We start from the raw sequence: 24,627 nt of genomic DNA, 5'->3' as shown, positions 1-24,627 counted from the left end.
GATAAACAAATATTTATTTTAAAACATTGTTAACTGTTCAAGCATATAGATTATAGCACTCTATGAAAACAATGGACTCAACTTTGGAATATTATTTTGATTTTCTGTCACAGCCCTCCAGGGCTTTGTATATTTTACTAAAAGCAAGTGGTACGAAGTTTGAGGCGAAACCCATCAACTTGCTGGAAGGTAAGATCTATTAATGTTGGGTATAAGAAATACCACAATGTTGTGGAATATATACTTTTAGACAAGAGTTCAAACTACTTTTTGGATTTATTCCACTGTTTTAATCTAAATTGTTTGGCTAAAGATCAAATTTCCAATGCTTTTTATCCCATTGACTTACATCAAAGGGCACGAGTAGATGAATTCTTATCATGGCAACACACGGGTATTCGTACTTCATGCTCCCTTTATTTTCGTTTTCAATGGGTCCAGGAGAAAGCATTTGGTTCACCTGCCTCAGAAGCTAAAGTGGCAAAATATCGCAAACTAATGGAAAAGGATTTAGACCTGATGGAAAATCTATGGTTAAAAGATACGGGATATTTAGCCGGTAATAAATTGACGGCAGCTGATGTTTTTGGTGCATGCGAAATTGAACAAATAAGTGAGTAGTTGATTATTTAAAAATAATAATTTTAAAATAATTTTTTTTGTTGTATTTTTTAGGATGTTGTGGTTATGAAATTAAAAACAAATATCCCAAAATATACTCGTGGATCGAAAAGGTACGCCATGAGCTGCATCCGTTTTTCAACGAAGCTCATCGAATGGTATATATGTATGAAAAGGAAACTAAATCGAAATTGTAAATGAAATTTGTTGATTAAAATTAAAAAAAAATGCTCAAGTTCAAATGGAAATTTAAAGTTATATTGGTTTATTTTCTAGATATTTGAAACGGGGAGCAAATTCATATACAATATGTTAATACAGAGGAATGTTGGCTAACGGAGGAATGAGCCACAGAAGTAGAAAAATATATTATACAGATTGTTAGAATGACAATTTCAAATCAGGACCTATTTACAATAAAAAATCCGTATGCTATTGTTACAAGTTGGTCTAGGCTCAAATTGGTACGCTGTCTTAATTTGACAAACATTGGCTACTTGGAGTAACATTTACATGCAATGGGATGGAAAAAATGGGAGCCTCATCTAGGGCTAGGATTCGTCATTGAGCTGAAAGATTTAGGTATTGCGACCTGTACATTGTTTATAAAAATACATGAACTGACGACAGACGAACAGAATACATAAATCGACTCGATGATACTTTGTACTACAATATGGTGTAGGGTATAATGATTGCAATCAATAGCTGATCATTTGTTGGCGCATCCGTTTTCTGGTTTCAAATTGTAAGTGGGGCAATGTTACCGAAAAGCATAATTATCTATATATTATATAACAATTTTTATATAGTTTTAAATATCGAAAATACTTGTCAAAAAATCGACCTCATATTGAATCACTTCAATGAGCCTTGGCTTTAAAACTTAATTTCATGTCGTGGAGGCAAATATAAACTAATGTATATTCTCAAATTATTCTCAAATTCTTACGCTGTATACCGGAATATGACGTTTTCAATTCTTATACAGTCGAAAATGCAGATAGGGTCAAACTTCCTAATAGCTTTATTTTGCTGTGGCTTTCTTTTTCATTACTGCGTAAAAATAAAAATATGAAATGTATTTTTAAATATTAATATTTATTAAATATAACTTACACATAGAAACAAAATAATGTTTTTTGCGACATTTAACTTTCTAATGTAACATGATCTCGATTTATGAAAAATGCCGCAATCAATGCAGTAATTTGGGGTCCTTCTGTACAGCCCTTGGCCAAGCGTTCTTCTATAGAAGCCATTTTTATGATAATTTTATTCATGACGCTCATGGGAAGTTCCACTGTAGAAAAATAAAACAAAAACAAAAGAGATGTAAAGATACAAAATTATAATAAATTTAAAAACAAATTTATTCTGAACTTACGCCTCATAATAAACAAATGTAATTCCGTTAGGATGTCATCTAGAGCCAGACCTTTGACAGATTTGATACTTTGGATTTCTAAAAGAGTAATATAAATATTATGTTATGAATTTTCATTTGTCATAACCAATTAAACTCACCATCATAAGCACCCTCAAAACTTTTGCATGACAACAACGTTTCAAGGATTCTTTCAATATCACGACGCAATGGATGACCCACACATGTATAGACATTATCTTCGTTGACCTCATCGAAGGCCATACTTGTACTTTGTAAGACATTCAGTACTTTACGCATGTCACCCTTGGACAAAACCATCAAGGCCTTCTTACCATCTTCGGTGACATTTAATCTGAAATAAAAGTAGCAAAATTACCCCATAATAAGGTGTATTATTGTAAATTCTACTCACTTTTCCATTTCAATAATTTTATCCAAACGTGGCAAAATTTGTTCCGGTGTCAATGGGGCAAACCGAAAACGTGTACATCTTGATTGTACAGCCGGTATAATTTTGCTCAAATAATTACAGATAACACAAAATCGTACATTTTCTGTATATTTTTCTATAATACGACGCAGAGCATTTTGGGCATCATTTGTCATAGCATCTGCCTCGTCCAATATAATCAATTTGAAGGTTCCACTAAAGATGGTACGTGTCGAGGCAAAATTTAATATTTGTCCACGAACAATACCAATACCACGATCATCGGATGCGTTCAATTCCAAAACCATTGATTTAAATTGTGCCGGGGTATACAGTTGTTTGGCACATGCCAAAATCGTACTGGTCTTACCCGTACCGGGAGGACCATAGAACAGCAGATGGGGTAATTGTTTTTGGTTTATGAAACGATTAACTGCAATGTAATATATGATATAGTATTAAATATCTGTAGGGAAATTCTAGAATTTAAAACTTACTTGTCGATATAATTTCTTCATGTGATATCAAATCATCCAATTTCGATGGCCGATATTTCTCAACCCTAAAGTTAAAAATATGGAATTATTTTTCCTATTTGCACACTTTTACTTGAAAATCTCACCATGGCATCCGACTGGTTTTTGCTGGGGCTTCTTCGGTCATTTTTTATTAATTAATTTGCAAAAATATCGCGATAAACTCAATTTAGCCAAACAAAACGACAGAGACAATAGACATAAACAACTTTTTGCGCCCTTGCCTTGTCAAATGCCGGTATGACAATGAAGTGATGTATTTTTTAGTACTGCTGGGGTTTAGTTAGTGCATTACGTATCGTAAGCTGCCGCTATAAAAATTCTCAATCTAATTGGAAATACAAACATTATGTCTTGATTTAGATTAGGCGAGTTTACTTGCGGCAAGTCTTTGTTTGTAGGAGAGAGGGGCAAGGGGTATAGAAATGAAAAAAAATTGCTCGTACCGACAATTTTCTGGCAATTCGTTTTGTGTATTTCGTATTTGTTGACATTTTATATATGTCTTGATTTAGATTAGGCGAGTTTACTTGCGGCAAGTCTTTGTTTGTAGGAGAGAGGGGCAAGGGGAATAGAAATGGAAAAAAATTGCTCGTACCGACAATTTTCTGGCAATTCGTTTTGTGTATTTCGTATTTGTTGACATTTTATATATATTTAAATGTGAAAAAACAACAAATAAAATTTTTTTTTGGAAACCGAATTGCCTTGTATAGACGCATGGAGCAAGTTCAAAAGAGAACGATAAAAATTGCCGCAAGTAAACTCGCCTAATATAAATCAGGACTATAGAAACATATTTATGAGAATTTAAAAGGATTTAATTAATATACACAGTACGAAAATTTTGAAATACCTTGAAAATAGAATGCCGACAAACTAGAGATTTCATCTGTACCATATTTCTTCTACTCAAGTCATTCGAAAATTACCAGTCGAAATGCTCGAACGAGTTATCTTCAAAAAAATAAATGCCAAATAATGTTCTTTAAAATGATAATAAACATTTCCCGATTTGATCCAAAATTGGAACAATCTAATAATATTTTTCAAATATTTTGATTATTGGTCCATTCATTCGGGTATCTTCTACATAATGGGTCACAGCTTTTTTTCCTATTATCTCCTCTGCTTCCTGGCTCACGTCCTACTTATAGTTAGAATGTTCAGAGCCATTTCTCCATGCGCAGCTAAGCTACAGATTTTACTTTAGAAGAAAGCAGCGCCGGTGATGTCTCCGGCCACTGATCTGTAAGGGAAAAAAGGTCATATCCTGTATATTGAAAATGATTTATTTTTTCAACAGCCAGCTGCGCTTTCATTTCTTGATTACCTTCCGCTTTTTACTAGCAATTCCTTAAAAGAAAAGAAAGTCAATCCATATTTGTTGATCACTTCCAGAGTTGGGAAGGTTTTATCAATATTGCCTGCTAGTATCTTTCTATTCGTCTCTTGCCGAGGCTCGTTGTCTGGCCGGGCAGTTTTTTCTCCAAGGCACTGGGAAATTCACAAAGAATTCAAAAAAAACATCTCCTGAATGATTCTAATCTTTGTTAGCGTCTACCTTTTTATGGTACTCACAAATTTTGACAGCGTGCGCCAACTCCAAGCCTTTAAACCATATTTTCACGTGTGCCTTCCACCATCCTCGACATCTTAAAAATTGGGACATCTGACTGAATTTAAAAACAAATTTATTCTGAACTTACGCCTCATAATAAACAAATGTAATTCCGTTAGGATGTCATCTAGAGCCAGACCTTTGACAGATTTGATACTTTGGATTTCTAAAAGAGTAATATAAATATTATGTTATGAATTTTCATTTGTCATAACCAATTAAACTCACCATCATAAGCACCCTCAAAACTTTTGCATGACAACAACGTTTCAAGGATTCTTTCAATATCACGACGCAATGGATGACCCACACATGTATAGACATTATCTTCGTTGACCTCATCGAAGGCCATACTTGTACTTTGTAAGACATTCAGTACTTTACGCATGTCACCCTTGGACAAAACCATCAAGGCCTTCTTACCATCTTCGGTGACATTTAATCTGAAATAAAAGTAGCAAAATTACCCCATAATAAGGTGTATTATTGTAAATTGTGGCAAAATTTGTTCCGGTGTCAATGGGGCAAACCGAAAACGTGTACATCTTGATTGTACAGCCGGTATAATTTTGCTCAAATAATTACAGATAACACAAAATCGTACATTTTCTGTATATTTTTCTATAATACGACGCAGAGCATTTTGGGCATCATTTGTCATAGCATCTGCCTCGTCCAATATAATCAATTTGAAGGTTCCACTAAAGATGGTACGTGTCGAGGCAAAATTTAATATTTGTCCACGAACAATACCAATACCACGATCATCGGATGCGTTCAATTCCAAAACCATTGATTTAAATTGTGCCGGGGTATACAGTTGTTTGGCACATGCCAAAATCGTACTGGTCTTACCCGTACCGGGAGGACCATAGAACAGCAGATGGGGTAATTGTTTTTGGTTTATGAAACGATTAACTGCAATGTAATATATGATATAGTATTAAATATCTGTAGGGAAATTCTAGAATTTAAAACTTACTTGTCGATATAATTTCTTCATGTGATATCAAATCATCCAATTTCGATGGCCGATATTTCTCAACCCTAAAGTTAAAAATATGGAATTATTTTTCCTATTTGCACACTTTTTCTTGAAAATCTCACCATGGCATCCGACTGGTTTTTGCTGGGGCTTCTTCGGTCATTTTTTATTAATTAATTTGCAAAAATATCGCGATAAACTCAATTTAGCCAAACAAAACGACAGAGACAATAGACATAAACAACTTTTTGCGCCCTTGCCTTGTCAAATGCCGGTATGACAATGAAGTGATGTATTTTTTAGTACTGCTGGGGTTTAGTTAGTGCATTACGTATCGTAAGCTGCCGCTATAAAAATTCTCAATCTAATTGGAAATACAAACATTATATGTCTTGATTTAGATTAGGCGAGTTTACTTGCGGCAAGTCTTTGTTTGTAGGAGAGAGGGGCAAGGGGTATAGAAATGAAAAAAAATTGCTCGTACCGACAATTTTCTGGCAATTCGTTTTGTGTATTTCGTATTTGTTGACATTTTATATATGTCTTGATTTAGATTAGGCGAGTTTACTTGCGGCAAGTCTTTGTAGGAGAGAGGGGCAAGGGGAATAGAAATGGAAAAAAATTGCTCGTACCGACAATTTTCTGGCAATTCGTTTTGTGTATTTCGTATTTGTTGACATTTTATATATATTTAAATGTGAAAAAACAACAAATAAAAATTTTTTTTGGAAACCGAATTGCCTTGTATAGACGCATGGAGCAAGTTCAAAAGAGAACGATAAAAATTGCCGCAAGTAAACTCGCCTAATATAAATCAGGACTATAGAAACATATTTATGAGAATTTAAAAGGATTTAATTAATATACACAGTACGAAAATTTTGAAATACCTTGAAAATAGAATGCCGACAAACTAGAGATTTCATCTGTACCATATTTCTTCTACTCAAGTCATTCGACAATTACCAGTCGAAATGCTCGAACGAGTTATCTTCAAAAAAATAAATGCCAAATAATGTTCTTTAAAATGATAATAAACATTTCCCGATTTGATCCAAAATTGGAACAATCTAATAATATTTTTCAAATATTTTGATTATTGGTCCATTCATTCGGGTATCTTCTACATAATGGGTCACAGCTTTTTTTCCTATTATCTCCTCTGCTTCCTGGCTCACGTCCTACTTATAGTTAGAATGTTCAGAGCCATTTCTCCATGCGCAGCTAAGCTACAGATTTTACTTTAGAAGAAAGCAGCGCCGGTGATGTCTCCGGCCACTGATCTGTAAGGGAAAAAAGGTCATATCCTGTATATTGAAAATGATTTATTTTTTCAACAGCCAGCTGCGCTTTCATTTCTTGATTACCTTCCGCTTTTTACTAGCAATTCCTTAAAAGAAAAGAAAGTCAATCCATATTTGTTGATCACTTCCAGAGTTGGGAAGGTTTTATCAATATTGCCTGCTAGTATCTTTCTATTCGTCTCTTGCCGAGGCTCGTTGTCTGGCCGGGCAGTTTTTTCTCCAAGGCACTGGGAAATTCACAAAGAATTCAAAAAAAACATCTCCTGAATGATTCTAATCTTTGTTAGCGTCTACCTTTTTATGGTACTCACAAATTTTGACCGCGTGCGCCAACTCCAAGCCTTTAAACCATATTTTCACGTGTGCCTTCCACCATCCTCGACATCTTAAAAATTGGGACATCTGACTGAATTGCACCCTTCAGCTCGTCCTCAGAAATATCTGCTTTAATGCCAAAAATTATACCAATTTTGATATATAAATTGAGCAAATTTGGTAAATATTAAATTTAACGCTGTGGCATTTCTCAAGGTAACTTTAGCCCTAACACATGTAGAACACCCTTAATTTTTAAATTGAAAATATAACTTGTTTATGATTCCAACACGGTCATTTCCTTTTTGAATCTTGTCAATATAAACTATATATGGTCCTCTGTGGTCATTGTCATACAAAAAATTAAAATTAGTTTCAGTTTTCATTGTACCAGGTTGCGAGGACTCACCCGATAACATGCTTCCAGAAACCTGTCTGATTTGTTCAATGTAGTGTTTTTTCCTGAAGTCCGCTTTCTTCATATCGCTTTTTTGATGCTGCTGCTATTTTTACTCCTCGTAACACTTTTGCTTCCGTTATATTTGCTCGTCCCCGTTTTACTCCTTGTAGTTGCGTTAGTTTTTTAACTCTTAATTATTCTCACTCCTTTTGCTCGACAGATACTGTAATAACGGGACTATGCTTAGCTTGGCGTCACTCAAAAATCTCTTTTTTTCTTCCAGGAAAAAATGTGGTTCTTACGCACACCAAAGAGATGGGTAAAAATTCCAAACTGAATTCAGTTACGGGCCTAAAAAAATATACATTTTAGAGTAAATGTTTACTGTTGATCTGTTCCCGTACTGCAAGAATCCATAACTTGTTACGTGTGCCTCGGCCTGTGGAACGGATAACGATATTCTGCCTCCGGCTAACTTAGTCGATCTTTTCCCTAGGGTGTAGTCCCAACCCTGCTATCCCAATTTCGGCCACGCAACGAGAAGGAAGACAATCACAAATATACTAACAGAAAGATGCATCGCTGCCCTATGGAGATCTAAACCTGAGGCTAATCTGCCCACCCAACCTTGGTCACAATCGTCCTTTACTTCCATTATGTGAGCCCGTAACCCGCCCACATCACAACACTTACCTTTTTTACTAATCATATTTTCTTTCCTTATTTCAGGTATGCTTTGCCGCATGTGGAAGGATGTGGTGGTCGCCGAAATATCTGGTAAAGGGGTTTGCCTTACACCAAAATATTTCGGTGGCATCCAGATTCAATCCCATGTGGCAAATTTTTCCTGGGCTAGTCTCCGATGGTGAAGGAGACTAACCAACTAAAATGGTTGTATCCAATAATAGGAACACCCCATCGTTCTGGCACAATACAACGAACACATGCCAGTTGAAATGCTATACCATACACCCAAAAGGCTCTTGGGCATGGCTAGCCATACCCGCATCCTATGGCTACCCCCTTTATAGTGTACAGGGGTCTTTATTTAACATTTTTAGTTTCCCTAGCTCCCCCATCATATCTACCACTTGGGAGTTAGGGTTAATATGCATGGTTTTGAGACCGCCATGGAGGCAAAAAGGTCTCACCTAAAGGCATTTCCACGCAAAAATTTTTTTTGCTTGCAGGGACGGACTTGGGCCTTTATGAGGGCTCGCAACAAAATTTTTATTAGTTTAAGCTATTCGATTATTGCGTACGGGCCAAATTAGATATCTGTAATTTTGTTTCTTTTTATATTCCAATCCACAATTCTTACTAAAATCCGACGGGGCGTACAAAAATATTCAACTTCCCCACTATGGCAAAATGTTGTGTACGGCCGTATTACCCAAATACGTCGAATCCATATCTTCCAGCGAATAATACAAACCCCAAATAAAATTAAAAATTTATTAAATTAATCCACATATTTTAAGTTTCGATTCGAAATTTCAAATTTCCTGAATGTTTTGTTTTTATTTTCAACAAAAGAAAAAAAAAATAAAAATACGTTCTCGAAGTTGCAATTTTTCAATTTGAAATTTTTTACGTTCGATGTATTTCGGTAACATTCATATAAATACATGTGTTCTACTTTTGTGGTGAAAAACGTCGAACGAGCTAGTTGAATTTTAGGTAAGGCTGTTACTGGCTAGATTTTCCTTTAGACAACCTGGAAATGTGTCAGGTGGTAACTGTTTTCGAATTCATAAAGAAAACAATTCCGAGTCATAGAAGATTCTTGCATGTTTTGGAATATACCATTTCATGGTACAATTATAAAAGGTAACAGCAAATCCCAGCTTATTTGATTCCAACGTAATACTAGTGTCAATATGAATTTGACAAATTATGTTTTTAAAAATCACCCAACAGGAAAATTGGGAACGCATACAATTTGAAATTGTTCTTTATTAATGTGCTTCCGTATTCAATTTACTCAATCTGCCTGCTGGGAAAGTTTGAGGAAGCAAATCTTTCTTGAAGGAATAACTCGCTATTCCCAGCATTTTCATACGTGTTACACATATATATGGCAATGGCTCAATTAAAGGAAAGATGTGGAAGCGATAAAAATATAAATTTGATAGATTTTCATTCATGTTTTTCAATTTTTATTTTGAGGATTTGAAAATATTTCATTTTCAAAATAAAAATAATTTGATGATAATTTGTTTGTTTGTTTACATTTTTCTGTCAAATGAGTTGACACTAGTAGAACTTACAGCAACAAATTTCCATGTGGTTGTTGTATCGTTTTTTGTACAACAACACTTGCTGTTACCTTTTATTATTATACCATGATACCATTTATTCATCATTACAAACAGCTGAAAACATAGAACAGGCCTAATGTAATGAACTACCAAAATCTACTACTTTAGTATTCAACACTGAATGACACGTTCTCTCACCAGCTGTTTGCAAAATCAACACAACTCAACTCATGTTTTCGGTCTGTTCATTCATCTCTTGATACATCATATAGCCAATATCATATACGCCGACCGACGATATAAAAGCAAAACAAGTGCGAAAATTCTGGAAAATTATTAAAGATAGACGAGAAAATTCAATTGCATTCAACAGAACGAAGTAACAACAAACCAACAATGGCAACACAAGCTACGGAAAATATAACAACAAACAGTGAATCCGTTCAGGATGAGAAAAAAGGACCATTATTCAAAGAAATTGATGCTGACGAAGCGGTTAATGAGGCAACAGAAATTGAATCGGCATGTATGAATTGTTTCAAAACGGGTGTTACGCGCCTCCTCTTGACCAAGATTCCATTTTTCAAAGAGGTTGTGCTGATGTCATTCAAATGTGAGTTCTGTGGCTTCGAAAACAATGAAATTCAATCGGCTTCGGAAATTCAAAAGAAGGGTGTACACATCAAATTGGAGGTTAAGTCTGGCAGTGATTTGAATCGTCGCGTTGTACGCTCCGATTATACATCGGTAAAAATTCCTGAAGTTGAGTTGGAAATTCCTTCACAATCGCAAAAGGGTGAAATTACAACTGTGGAAGGTATTATCGATCGTACCATTCGCGGACTTAGCCAAGATCAGGATAAGCGACGCATTGAACATCCAGATGCAGCAGCTGCCATTGATGCCTACATTGAACGATTGAATGATTTGAAGTCGTTGAAAACAAACTTCACCTTGGAGTTGGATGACATAAGTGGCAACAGTTTTGTGGAGAATCCATTGGCACCGGCACATGACCCCAATTGTAAAACAACACATTTTACTCGTTCCAAAGAACAAGATCAACTATTGGGTCTGTATGATGCCAACGAGGTACAAGAAGGCGAAAAGAAGATCTTAAAGGAAGACAAACAATTGCTGAAACCTATTCCAGAGGGCGAATGGACTTTGGAAGATTTACATGGCGAAGTTTTACAATTCCAAACCCTTTGCCCAGAATGTCGTTCTCCATGCGAAACAAATATGAAGCTGACAAAAATCCCCCATTTCAAAGAAGTTGTTATTATGGCCACCGTATGTGATGTTTGTGGTTGTAAAACAAATGAAGTTAAATCGGGTGGTGGCATCGAGGATAAAGGTACCCGTTTTGAGGTGCGTGTTGATTGCAAAGAAGACCTAACTCGTGATGTCTTGAAATCGGAAACATGCAACTTACTCATACCCGAATTGGATTGTGAAGTTGGCCCCTCAGCATTGGGTGGCCGTTTCACAACCGTTGAAGGTATCCTAACCGCCATGAAAGATCAAATTGAGGGTAATGATGTCATGTTCCAAGATTCAACCGATGAAGCCTTCAAAAATCGCTTCAAAGGTTTCATTGAAAAATTCGAAAAAATATTGTCTTTGGAAATGCCCGCAACATTGGTTTTGGATGATCCAGCCGGTAATAGTTATGTTCAATCGTTGAGTGACACCGATGAACCCGATGATAAGCTGAAAGTAACAAAATATGTACGTTCATATGAACAAAATGAAGAATTGGGTCTGAATGATATTAAAACGGAAAATTATGAAGAGTCATAAAGTAGAGATTTTCTTTTAGTTTTTAGGTTATTATTTTATTATTTTAAGATGTGAGAAAAAAATAAATTTCTGTTTTGAAATAAATTAAATGTTTCTATATATTTTAAATACTAATACATGTGTTTGTTTTTAGTCAACCAAGATCATGGGATTTATTGATTGTTGATTATATCGAATTAAATAGTATGGAATATAACGAATTTGTTCTAAGATTAAATAACGCCATAAATGGAAATGAGGGGATTGGGGCACGGTGATACGATGGCTTAAATATAATCGTTATAGTAACGAAGTTATTAGACTTCACATTAAACCTACTGTAGGATAGGTGCTTGCTCACTAGGAGAATTTTGGTGATGTTCTGACATCATTTCTCTCATTAACTAGTTTGTATTTCGAGAATACCTCTGGATCTAGGAATATTTCCAGATTTCTTCTAAAATTGGACTAGGCTCTATCAAAGAGGCCCATGTTTTAAAGGGCCCCATACACTATACATCATGCCGTACAGCATTTATCATAGTATGTGTTATTTTTTGAAACCCAGTAGTTCGAGTAACTGGTTATAAACTAGTTATTTTACTAATTACCTGTAACTACCACTAGTTACCACATCATGCCCTAGACTGGTGAATTTAACATGGGTATGTCATTGGGGAAGTCAATTGTCCCCTGCCTGTATTACCAGTAACCAGTCATTTGGCTAGATACCATTGTTAAGTATTATTCCTAGTTACAAATATATAGCAAATTGGCTATTATAAAAGTTTGGAAAATTGGAAATATGTATGTTATACGGGAATTGTATTTCTTATTTATTTCATAATTTATATACATAGTTTATGTTTTGCTTAATTTTATCTGAATATTTACGCCGCTATATTGACATTTGCATTTTTTGTTTCTTGACCGCTTTAACATCCGTTCTCATCACGAAATATTGAAGCATCTGAAACAGAAAATAACAAAATATAAATAAAGACATGGGTCTTTTTGGAGAATATTTACCTATTCATTTAATTATTTTCTCAATCTGTTGGATTCTTCTGGAGTGACATCTATTGAAAATCTGTAAGATAATAATGTTGAAATATTACGTACATATATATTTATTGTATTGCAATACCAAAACTTACCCAAGATTCGTCATATGTTTTTTTTAAGATTCCGAGACTTTTAATTCAACGGCACTTCATCTTGTATATCGTGGATATACAGTGAGTGTAAAAAGTATTTTGCCTCAATAAAAATTTGAAAAAATTCCAATATATACGCCTGAAGCCACCAAATTAAAGATGTAAAATGACTTATGTATGATGAAGTACATTTGTGGACATATTAAGATCGTATTTCTGCAAGAACCACAGCGAAAGACCTATTGGTCTCGAAGATATCGGCCGAAATATATAGTAACCCAAAAATGTTTATCACAAAAAAGTATTTTGCTTTTTATTATTATTTTAGAAAAAATTGTTACATTGAACACGTTTGGTCTTTTTATTGTTACAATTGCGCTTAACCACATACTATAAGCGATTTGACCACGATTCCATTACATCACGGCATTTTTTCGTGGGTATTTTCTCACATTTACATTCAATACATTCTCCATCAGTATTTCATTTAATATTTGGTATTTTCTCGTCCTAATCTTAAGATGAGAGAATTAAACATAGTCCTTGCGGCTTCAAAACATCCTAAATATGTTTAGAATAATAAAGAAGAGGTTTTGCAAAATATAACGCGGGGACAGAACCTTAAAAACTATAAAAACCAAAATCCGACAAACAAATTACTTAAAAAAAATTCGCGAAACCCAATTTTTCTGACTTCGAAATTTGTATGGTCCAGTAATATTGATCTAGGAACCAATATATGCAATGTAAATACCAATAAGGGGGTCAGATTCAAAGATATGAACAGTTCTAAAGCAAGAGTAATAAAAACCAATACATGAAGTTGGGAGAAAACATCATTATTAGTCAAATCCTTTTGTCTTTTGAAAAACTGTGGTTGCTGGTGGCAAATACGCATTCTATATTTTATCTCCGATTAACACCATCAGTTGCGAATAAAATGCAGTAGGGAATAAACGGGCCGATCTATTTATTTTCGAAATAAGATGTATTTCTATTGCCAGAAAACCGTCGATATCTTTGAATCTGACCTCCTTATTGCTATTTTCATAGTATATTTTGGTTCCTAGATCAGTAATAATGAACCATAAAGTTTTCGAAGTTAGAAAAATGGGGTTTCGCGATATTTTTTTAAATAATTTGTTTGTCGGATTTTGGTTTCAATAGTTTTTAAGGTCCTGTCCTCGCGATATGTTTTGTAAAACCTCATTTTTATTATTCTTAACATATTTGTTAGGTTTTGAATCCGCGACGACTATATTTAATACTCTGCTTTTGAGATTAGGACGAGAAATTACCAAATATTAAATGAAATATTGCTGGAGAATGTAATGAACGTAAATGTGAGAAAATACTCGCGAACAAAAGCCGTGGTTTATTGGAATCGTTGCCAACTCACTTATAGTATGTCGTTACACGCAATGGTAACTATAAAAAGACCAAACGTGTTCTATATAACAATTTTTTCTAAAATAATAATAAAAAGCAAAATACTTTTTTGTGATAAACGTTTTTGGATTGTTATATATTTCGGCCGATATCTTCGAGACCAATAGGTCTTACGCTGTGGTTCTTGCAGAAATACGATCTAAATATGTCCACAAATGTACTTCATCATACATAAGTCATTTTACATCTTTAATTTGCTGGCTTCAGACGTATATATTGGAATTTTTTCAAATTTTTGTTGAGGCAAAATACTTATTACACTCACTGTATATGACTTATATATGCTTAAAAAAATATTTTTGAAAAATGTTGCTTCCACAATTCTGAAAATTACAAAAAGTCTGAAGAAAATGACAATTCCTTTTTTGTTTTGTTTGTCGATTCACTACATTTTGCACTACCAGTAACTACAGAATTAGATAGCTTTTTCAATCAACAAATGAAGTCAATAATCTATTTTGTGTGCCACTTTTGGGCATAAAGTAACTAGTGAACATAGGAACTAGCCATATAACTATACAATAGCAGACAATTTCTATTCATTGAACAACTGGGAATGAATAGAAATTGTCTGCTATTGTATAGTTATATGGCTAGTTCCTATGGTCACTAGTTACTTTATGCCCAAAAGTGGCACACAAAATAGATTATTGACTTCATTTGTTGATTGAAAAAGCTATCTAATTCTGTAGTTACTGGTAGTGCAAAATGTAGTGAATCGACAAACAAAACAAAAAAGGAATTGTCATTTTCTTCAGACTTTTTGTAATTTTCAGAATTGTGGAAGCAACATTTTTCAAAAATATTTTTTTAAGCATATATAAGTCATATATATCCACGATATACAAGATGAAGTGCCGTTGAATTAAAAGTCTCGGAATCTTAAAAAAAAACATATGACGAATCTTGGGTAAGTTTTGGTATTGCAATACAATAAATATATATGTACGTAATATTTCAACATTATTATCTTACAGATTTTCAATAGATGTCACTCCAGAAGAATCCAACAGATTGAGAAAATAATTAAATGAATAGGTAAATATTCTCCAAAAAGACCCATGTCTTTATTTATATTTTGTTATTTTCTGTTTCAGATGCTTCAATATTTCGTGATGAGAACGGATGTTAAAGCGGTCAAGAAACAAAAAATGCAAATGTCAATATAGCGGCGTAAATATTCAGATAAAATTAAGCAAAACATAAACTATGTATATAAATTATGAAATATATAAGAAATACATTTCCCGTATAACATATATATTTCCAATTTTCCAAACTTTTATAATAGCCAATTTGCTATATATTTGTAACTAGGAATAATACTTAACAATGGTATCTAGCCAAATGACTGGTTACTGGTAATGCAGGCAGGGGACAATTGACTTCCCCAATGACATACCCATGTTAAATTCACCAGTCTAGGGCATGATGTGGTAACTAGTGGTAGTTACAGGTAATTAGTAAAATAACTAGTTTATAACCAGTTACTCGAACTACTGGGTTGAACAACTGGGAAGTTTATTTATGTATGTGTGACATAAACAATGCATGAAGAAAATCAAAATAGTTTTGATTTTGAAAATGAAACCCTTTCAATCTGGTGAATTTTATTAATTTTCAAAGTTGACAGTAAATAATTTTGAGTATACAAATAATAAAATTGTGACGAAATAAAAAAGTACTGAATTTTCGATTCAAAATGTGATTTTTTTGGACAAAAATCGATTTTTTGGAATAGTGATTGAAGAGTTTGCCATGCACTAGTCAATCTCACATATACAAAAAGGGGTTCATCGGCATGATTTATAGTGTATGGCGCCCTTAACATATCCTTCATGTAGAATTGTCTCCACATTTTCGAAAGTTTTAGCCGCATTTCCTCGCCAAAGTGGCTGTTGGCATTCCGGGTTTTTGGAGGGTGAAAATCATTGGAGTGAGCAAACAATTTTTAGAATAGGTTTATGTTTTGACATAGCCCCCTTATAAAGGTCTTGTCACATTTTCGGAATTTTTTAAGTTTTAGCCGTATATTCCCATCGAAGTGTCTTTCGGAATGTTGAAGTTCCTATCATACACATATTCTCATATTATAGTCGACCGGTTGAAGGAATTTTGACTGAACTCGAGGCGCCTATTACATCTTATTTTTTGCAACGCATCGGATTTCATCGGATAACCCATAAAGTCCGTCTGTGTGTTGAAATCACAGAAGAGATAGGAATATTTGAGATATACATGTGAAATTTTGCCCTGGAATTGCAATTGCTCCTAGGATCGTTGGTACTGCAAGTGGGGAATATAGGGCGACGTTTTGATATAGTCCCCTGTAACCGTACCCATAACTATTCGGTATTATGGGAATTTTTGACAACCGAATTGGCTACGTTTGGTTCTCATTGGGTATCAAATCTTCTTACCGAAAATGATCAGTATTGGTCCACTTTTTAGGGTAGCCCCCATATAAGGATACCCTCCAATATTCGGTATTTGGATGGTTTTAGGCACACGTTTCTATCTAATTGCTTGTAATTTGTTATTTTGGGTCGTGGTATGGTAAAAATTGTCCTACTAAATATTTTCAATATTGATCCACCTTTTAGGGAAGCCCCTCATATAAAGCTACACTCCAAATATCGATATTTTGGGGAGCTTGCGAACGTGTTTCAACCAATTTAAGATCAATTTAATATTTTGGATTCATATTGGGTAGGAAATGTCCCTACCAAAACTTGTCAACATTAACCTATATTTCCGGGTATTTTCCAATATTGCTGAAATGACCAATATTGGTACACTTTTTGGGAATCCCTCATATAACGCTACATCCCAAACTTCAGTGTTTTTTTCAGCTTTGACACGTGGTAGTTGTAATTTTATATTTTTTTTTAGATTCTCATTGTGTAGAAAATGTTCCTACCAAAAATTATCAACATTGACCCATGTTTCCGGGTAGCCCCCACGATTCGTGTTTTGGTGAGTTTTGAGCACGTTTTTTTAACCGAATTGGCTTTAATTTGATTTTTCAGTTTCTCGTGGGATTTTCCTACTAGGCATGATCAAAATTGGATCACTTTTTGGGAATTTCAAATTAGAGAGCATGTTTTTTTAAATGCTCTCTAATTTGATTTATAAAATTCTTGTGGGGTGTCGAACATTTCTACAAAAAAAAATATCAAAGTCAGGATACGGTTTGACATAGCTCCCATAGAACGGTACCATCCCATTTTCGGTATTTTGAAGACTTTAACTGAATTTTCCAACCGATGGGGCTGTAATTTGGTATAAAGGGTTCTGGAAGGCTACCGGTATACAAATCATAGGAATGTCTATAATTGCTAATATCGGACTCCTGGTGAATAAAAAATAAATTTAAAATGTTCCCTTTCTGGAACATGAACAACCTACTATCACATAACATCATAACATAGTCCCCAAAAATAGTCCCAATAGATTTAAGACGGGGGCTACAAACTGTTCGGCCCGGCCAGACCGAAATTTTTTACTTGTTTTATTTTTAATTGCTTGCCAACTTTTTCTCATACTAAATAAATTGAAGAGAGGTTCGTAAACTTTTTAAAAAGCTCAACTAGGCAAATCTTAATAACATAATTTTTTCACATCCTGTTAAAAGCTTTTTGTTAACATTCAAACTTCTTCGCGGCCTAAAAAACATCATGATAAAAGGGAATATGTAAAAACATAGTATTGGCTGTTGTGTAAGATTGTCGTTATTCCCGGTTAAGACGCAGTTGTTTTGGTACTAGGTCGTATGTAACGACAGGGCACAACACATTTATTTGGTACAGTGCTGTGTAGGCATTAAGTTGAAATATATTAACATTGGCTGGTGGCGAGCGGGTGATATATATGTATATAAAATGCCTTTAGGACAATCTTAAATACATATACATAGTATGTTTATCGCAATTACACACACACTCACACTGTTACCCACATAAGTTGTACATGTTGTATGCCAATCCTGTAAGAGGAGTAACAATAGACCTCTATTTTATGCTGTCGTTCCACTACTAAGCGAGTGTGTGTGTATGGCAAGAAAACCCGTAGTATTTGAAGCAATAGTAGCAACAACAATAGAATCAGGAAGATCTAGGTCAATTGGATGAAACATAAACGACAAAGTAGCATAGTTGGAAAAAAGAAACGGTATTACATCCAGGAATGTTTGAATGTTGCGAAAAAAATATGGAATCGAAGCACCAAGAAATTGACACTAATCGATTTATCGACAAAAGGACACTCAGTGGACCACCACCAACAACATTGTATGTTGAGAGATACGAGTTTATTTTTTTATCGCGATAATCATAATCATGTCTGTCTATGGGTTTTTAAGAGATAGTGGAGACATTTAAAGAATTTGTGATGGTTACTGAGGTTTTTTTTTGGTTTTTTATAAAACAAAGAGTTATTAAAGGCGAAATTATGGCATTGTTCACCAAGGGGTTAGGCCGGGATTTCGAATAAGGAGCAATTATGATAAGGATCGCAATATTTAAGATAGAGTTTTGAATTTACTTTAGCATAATCCCTATATAAAAGTTCCGATCGATTTTTGGTATATTAAATGCCCAACTTATAGGGGAAAACGTTTTTGCACTTTTTTGTCCAGGTTTTTGCTAATCAAAATCTGTCAAAACTGGAGCTATATCACAACATAAACCGATATTGATAATGTTTTGGTTGGAAAATTTGACACCGCATAAAACCTAAAAAATCGAATTAGAACCAATTCAGTTGAAAAACGTGCTTAAGGCCCCTAAAATACCGAATAATAGGGTCTACCCATAAACATAGAGAATCTTATTGAGAATCTAAAATTAAAATTAACTGGATGAAAAAAAGAACAATATCGAAAAATTTTCTTAAAATATGTTGCAAACGTGTTTTCAATCCAGAGCTCTTGTTTTTTATTGTCCAAGGTCCGTGCATTAACCCGATGTGTATTTTACCTTTACCAGTATGGTTTACCTGTATGAATTCTGTCAATTGTCCTCCAATAAACGGTCCTCTTGGGTGTCGGTTATCTTTTCCTTGGCTCCCTCCTTTTGTTTCTAGGTGTTTCTTTCTCGCTACTTTTCTTGACATCTTCGTCTCCAATCATTGCCTTCCAAATATTTAAGAAGACTGCGTTAGACACGCCATCTAGTGCGCCAGACTTGAAATTGAAGAACTGTCTAGACCCAAAACCTATAGAGTTCCATCTTATTTTCCCTCCCTGTGAAATACTTTCAATTTCTTTATCAGCAGTGTCCTATTTTGTAGACCCAATACTTTGAGCATGTGTTCTGTCGCGAACTTGCTGCCTCATCCTCTGACGAAACCATTTGCCTTTTGTAGTTGGGGAAGGTCCTGTTTCCTCACCAGCTTAAGTTTGATTGTCGGGACAATATCTGCCACTAGTTTTCTCAGGGCTTCTATGCTCATTGATTACTCAAACTCTAGCAGTAGATGTCTCTCTTGAAACTGCAGCTATCCAGATCAATAGGGTACCTACCTTGCAGCGGGTTCTCCATGATCTTATTGTTAACCGCATCCTTCACCTCTTGTTGGGTCTTCTTTTTTAGTTTTCCAGACGCGCTGTTTTCGTCTATCACTGCATAGCAGAGCTCGTCTTTTCTGCACCACCTGGCGAGCTTTGCATAAGATGGAGGCTACTTACCATCTGTTGTCGCTGTCTACCTCTTCCGTTAATTCCGGTTATTTATTTTTTGAGTTTATTATATGATATTAGAGGCGAAGGTGGCGATGTCGGTGGATCGGTGGTCGATGGATTTTCGTACCAATCTCCTCTGACTACGGGTAGGCTATGTGTTCTCTTTCTATCAGTCGAAGAGAAGATATTTTTCTTTTTTGCGAGCTTGGTGTTCGTCTGCTCTTCTGTAGACCAGATCCTCATCGCTACTTCCGAGGAAGTGGAGGGACCATCAGGTTTATCTTTCTGAGCATTGACTTGCTGTTCAATTTTGTTTTTTTTTTCGGTTAATTCTGCCTATTTTTCGTTTTTGTGCCTGGATAAACGCTTTTTTTCTTGAAGTGAGCTTGGCGATTTTCTTGCTCACTTCATTAACTATCTTACCAGCTTCTGTTTTTTCTGCATTCTAAGATGGTTCTATTTGTCATGTCTTTATGTTCAGACTCGGAGTTTGAGTCCACATCATTCTCAGATGGTCGGCTTGGTCGTCCTCTGTGGTCCTTGAATTAGCTCATTTGCTGCTTTTGTTGCCTGCATGTAGCAGTACCTTCGACTACAGATGCCAAGGTATATGTATAGATATATTCCAAACTCCAAGAACACGAAATATTAAATCGAGGCCATTCAGATTGAAAAGTTGAAAGATTGCTATGTCCAACGTGATTTCAACAGACAGACATGGCTAAATTAATATATTTCTATTATAATATTTAAGTGCTTTTTTTCCTTATCCAATGTCTTTTCAGTATTACCAATGACATTCAGTAGTCTTCCCATTTACAATAAATTCCGAATAGGGATAGCTTTTATAAAAACAAAAAAAAGAAAACCTAATTAAAATTGTGGTCTAATAAAAAAATGGGTCATGGAAATAATGGGAATGAGAGTCACATTTGTGGCAAACCATTCCTCAAAATCTTACCGCCACTAATGTAATTTTCAAACAGCACGTATTACATGTGTAGTGTGATTATTATTATCATCATCATCGTCGTCATCAAAAGCAGAGACAATATGGAAATAATAGCGTACATGCTGCTACTTGCTTGCTTGCTCTTCATCTATTATTTAATAATGACATTATCTCCGGATACCTATTAGTCAGTTCATAATATCTTTGCTTAAAGATTAATTCTTCATACATAGTATTTTACATAATAATAATAACACTCCGCACAGGTGTGTGTGGGTGAATATTTTGCGTCGAACATTAGCAATCATAAATGTAAATATGTAAATGAGTACTGCTGCTTCCTCTCATATATGCTACAACAGTGTTTTTGTTGTTATTGTCTAGTGTGCGATTTTTACGCATTTATAGAAAATTTTTGCATGGAACTCCGTTGTAATTTGATGTAACTGACACTCTCTGAACTTCTCTTGCCAATACTGCTCATTCTCTGTGAGAAAGAGCAATGCTATCACCATGGAGACGAAGCAAAAATAAGAGCAATGGTGTTTTATTTTGTTGTACTTTTAGAGTTGTCATAATGGCATCTCTTTATTTCCTTTGTTGTTGTTTTGGTTGGTGAGTTTTTTTCGCATTCATTCATACAAACCTAGTGATGTTAAAAACACCCTTATTGTACATAGTCTTACAAACTTTATGCTCCAGAAGTAGAACCAAAACATGAAAATAAAAACAAAACACCAACATTATACGCAACTTTCATTTGGCGCTCTTTGTGAGTTCCGTTGAAAATTCCAATAGTGTTGTTTTCTAGGAAACAGGTGCATGTGTGGGATTTTGTGCGTTGAGGGCCTTAAGTAAAATATCGTAAATATATAAATACCTTTTGGCGTCAGTAAATTTGTCTACTTATTATTTAGTATTATAATAAATCTAATGTCAGGATTGCGCAACACATAGACAGAGTCAGTGTAATTAAAGTCAGTATGATCATGTATAATAATATTAGGTTGGGGAAAAATAAATTCATTATTTGTATATGACTATAGGACATACTTCGGAATATCCGATTTGGACCAAATATACACCGTTTTGTTGTATGATTTGTTCTCATTTTAAAAACATTTCTTGAATATTTCTCCGGCCTACCTATGCGAGGCGTATCTTTAACATCAAAAATTTCTGAACGGAATATGCGAAACCAAAATTGCATATAATTGGCTGTAACAGCATAGGAACCATAAACTCCATTTGTAAACACCATTTATATAAAGAAAATCTGTAAAATGTACCGAATTTTCTCTTTGTTCACTTCCATTTTTAACACCCTGTAACTCACAATGGAATGCACCAAACAAAATATTTTTTTACTGCAAAATGTCACCCTTCCCACGAGCATAAATCTGAAATTGTTTGATCGATACTTCACCCATAAGAACTTAAAAAAATTGGTTGAAGTGTCGGGTTAGTTGCCCACACTCGGAAAGCCGATATTATTGTTAACAGGAGAATAAAAGACCTCGTCACCAGATTCACTTCATAATCCGTATAAAAGCGAAGTTCTTTTATATCAGTCTCATTTGCGGCCATGTGCCGACCGAAGACAAAGATGAACGGACCAAAGGCATGTTTTAGTAGCGCCTAGAAACGCCATATAACCGCAGCCCTGGCTACGACATTAACATTCTGCTAGGAGATTTAAATGCAAAAATCAGAAGGCGAAATATTTTTGGCCCCACCGTCGGAAAATTCAGCCTCCATCCGACAACATCATGAGGTTGATTGACTTCGCGGCAGCAAAAACATGGTAGTTTGCAGCACAAACATCTCTATATACACAAGGCAACCTATCATTCTCCCAATTGAATAACGAGAAATCAAATTGATCATTTTGTTTCCTTGTAACACCCAAGGTTCGCACTCGTCTTAATGTAAACTCGACATCAAAAAGGTGCAAACACAACAGATAGCAGAAGCCTACTTCGCTCAACTTACCCACATGCTTGACGAAACCACTTCTTGTCCCGATAATAACATCGAAGCACAATGTCAAAGAATTGACCACTGCCTACAAACTGCAGCAAAAGCAACACTTGGGTACCAAATACCACAAAATTAATGCTACTGATGTGAAAAACGCAGAAGAAAAAATAAGAAAAACGTGATCGAGAGTAAATCGAGATGTATAGGAGTCAGAACGAAGTCCGGAAATTTTACCAACAAGTAAAACACCAAACCCAAAGCTTTGGTGCTAGCACATCCTCGTGTAGAGATGAAGATGGAAGCCTGTAGTATTTGGAAGGAGCATCTTACAAAGCTTCTAGTAACAAATAGTGGCGTTGAAGAAGATACCCCAGAACCAATAAGAGATGACGGTATAGAGTGTATACCACCTAGCCAAGATGAGGTCAGCGTAGTAATCAATCGGCTGAAGAATAATAAAGCATCAGGTGCCGATGGACTACCAGCCGAACTATTCAGGACGGGACAGTCATTAGTACAATTTGGCTAGAGGAATGCATGCCCAATGTCTGGAATGTCAGCATCATGTGTCCCGTGCACAAAAAAGGAGTATAGACAATAAGTACCATATTTTCTATAAGTAGCATATTGTCTATATATAAAGTGCTATCGTGTGAACGACTGAAACCAATAGTCAATGATATTATTGGACCATACCAATGCGGCTTCAGAACGTCGTCTATATCCGTTCAGAGGGTTTTATAGGCATGTCTGCGTTCGGCATTCCAGCAAAATTAATACGGCTATGCAGGATAACTTTAACTGGCACAGATGTCATACGAGATACAAAGGTGAACATAAACAGAAATGTGTTGGCCAACAAATGCTATTATGATCTAAGTAAGCTGTTTAGAAACAAAGCCACCTTTTCCCCAGACCAAACTCACACTCTACAAGACGCTGATCCTAATAGCTCTGGTGTATTGTTCAGAAGCATGGGATACTTGTGCAAGCAGATGAGGCAGCTCGAGTTGCAGCGACTACGGTGGCTACGCCATGTTGTGCGAATGGATGAAGATGCCCCAGCTCAAAAGGCATATAAAAGCGAGCTTACTGATGCTTCAAGCAGAAGCAAAGTCTTACAAAATGCCGTATATCCCGCAGATCCGATTTACAATCATGAACTACCCTGATTGCTTTAAGTGCCGCTTGACTATCGACAAATATAGTCACCCGAACCGAGTACATAGTTCCTTGACTAACTTAGCCGGTTTCAGGATTGCTAAAATCTCTGCTTGAAAACGCTACAATTATTAGTTAGTTTGTATGAGTTCTTAATTGAAAGTTCTTCACAGAAAACTCCCGCACGTTCTCTTTCTCAGTGTCACCAGTAGACAAGATAGCCCTAGCTCTTCTTCAGTATCCACAGATTTGCGGTGATTTCCTAATTTTATTTAAGTCTAACGTGGACTTATATCGACTATTTTCTTTAGTGAGGTTGGTTTTCCTTTAAAAATCCTGAATGATAAATTACTAAGCGGATAACACTTTCAAAACAGAAAATGTAGGTATAGTAAATATTTTCTGCAAAGATATTTTTCTCCCTCCCGGTAACCCGGAAGCCAAAATATATAAATGGCTACATATTTTGACTTCCGGGTTACCTGGCCTGTACAATTTGTTGGCTGACTATTGACGTTTGCTGATGATCTCAGTATCAAAACATTTCGATTTTATATTTTACGCAAGGAATTCTGCCCAAATATTACTACATACAATATTTGG

The 24,627-nt window shown here is 35.2% G+C and overlaps 3 protein-coding genes and 1 pseudogene across 3 annotated transcripts; 2 read left to right on the top strand and 2 right to left on the bottom strand.

Moving 5' to 3' along the window:
- Window positions 1–71: 71 nt before the first annotated feature.
- Window positions 72–818, top strand: LOC133325684 (glutathione S-transferase theta-3-like). The gene is made up of 3 exons (XM_061534408.1): window positions 72–189; window positions 251–613; window positions 676–818. The coding sequence occupies exons 1-3, from the start codon at window positions 72–74 to the stop codon at window positions 816–818; spliced, it is 624 nt and encodes a 207-aa protein (XP_061390392.1).
- A 919-nt stretch (window positions 819–1,737) lies between these two features.
- Window positions 1,738–3,104, bottom strand: LOC133325683 (replication factor C subunit 5-like). Its single transcript, XM_061534407.1, has 6 exons — window positions 3,064–3,104; window positions 2,939–3,003; window positions 2,424–2,874; window positions 2,149–2,363; window positions 2,009–2,086; window positions 1,738–1,924 (listed from the first exon to the last, which is right to left on the bottom strand). Exons 1-6 carry the CDS (start codon window positions 3,102–3,104, stop codon window positions 1,773–1,775), a joined length of 1,002 nt encoding a protein of 333 aa, XP_061390391.1. The 3' UTR covers window positions 1,738–1,772.
- Window positions 3,105–4,603: 1,499 nt separating this feature from the next.
- LOC133325682 (replication factor C subunit 5-like) lies at window positions 4,604–5,746 on the bottom strand (annotated as a pseudogene).
- Window positions 5,747–10,259: 4,513 nt separating this feature from the next.
- On the top strand, window positions 10,260–11,666 carry LOC133325681 (zinc finger protein ZPR1-like). Its single transcript, XM_061534406.1, has one exon. The coding sequence runs from the start codon at window positions 10,260–10,262 to the stop codon at window positions 11,664–11,666; it is 1,407 nt and encodes a 468-aa protein (XP_061390390.1).
- Window positions 11,667–24,627: the final 12,961 nt, after the last annotated feature.

Source organism: Musca vetustissima, unplaced genomic scaffold, assembly GCF_032173495.1.
Source record: "Musca vetustissima isolate MV318-11 ecotype Yass unplaced genomic scaffold, APGP_CSIRO_Mvet_v1 utg14722, whole genome shotgun sequence".
In the NCBI taxonomy this organism is placed as follows: Eukaryota; Metazoa; Arthropoda; class Insecta; order Diptera; family Muscidae; genus Musca; species Musca vetustissima.
The sequence above is the reverse complement of the archived record's forward strand: the minus strand, read 5'-3'. Positions and strand labels throughout refer to the sequence as shown.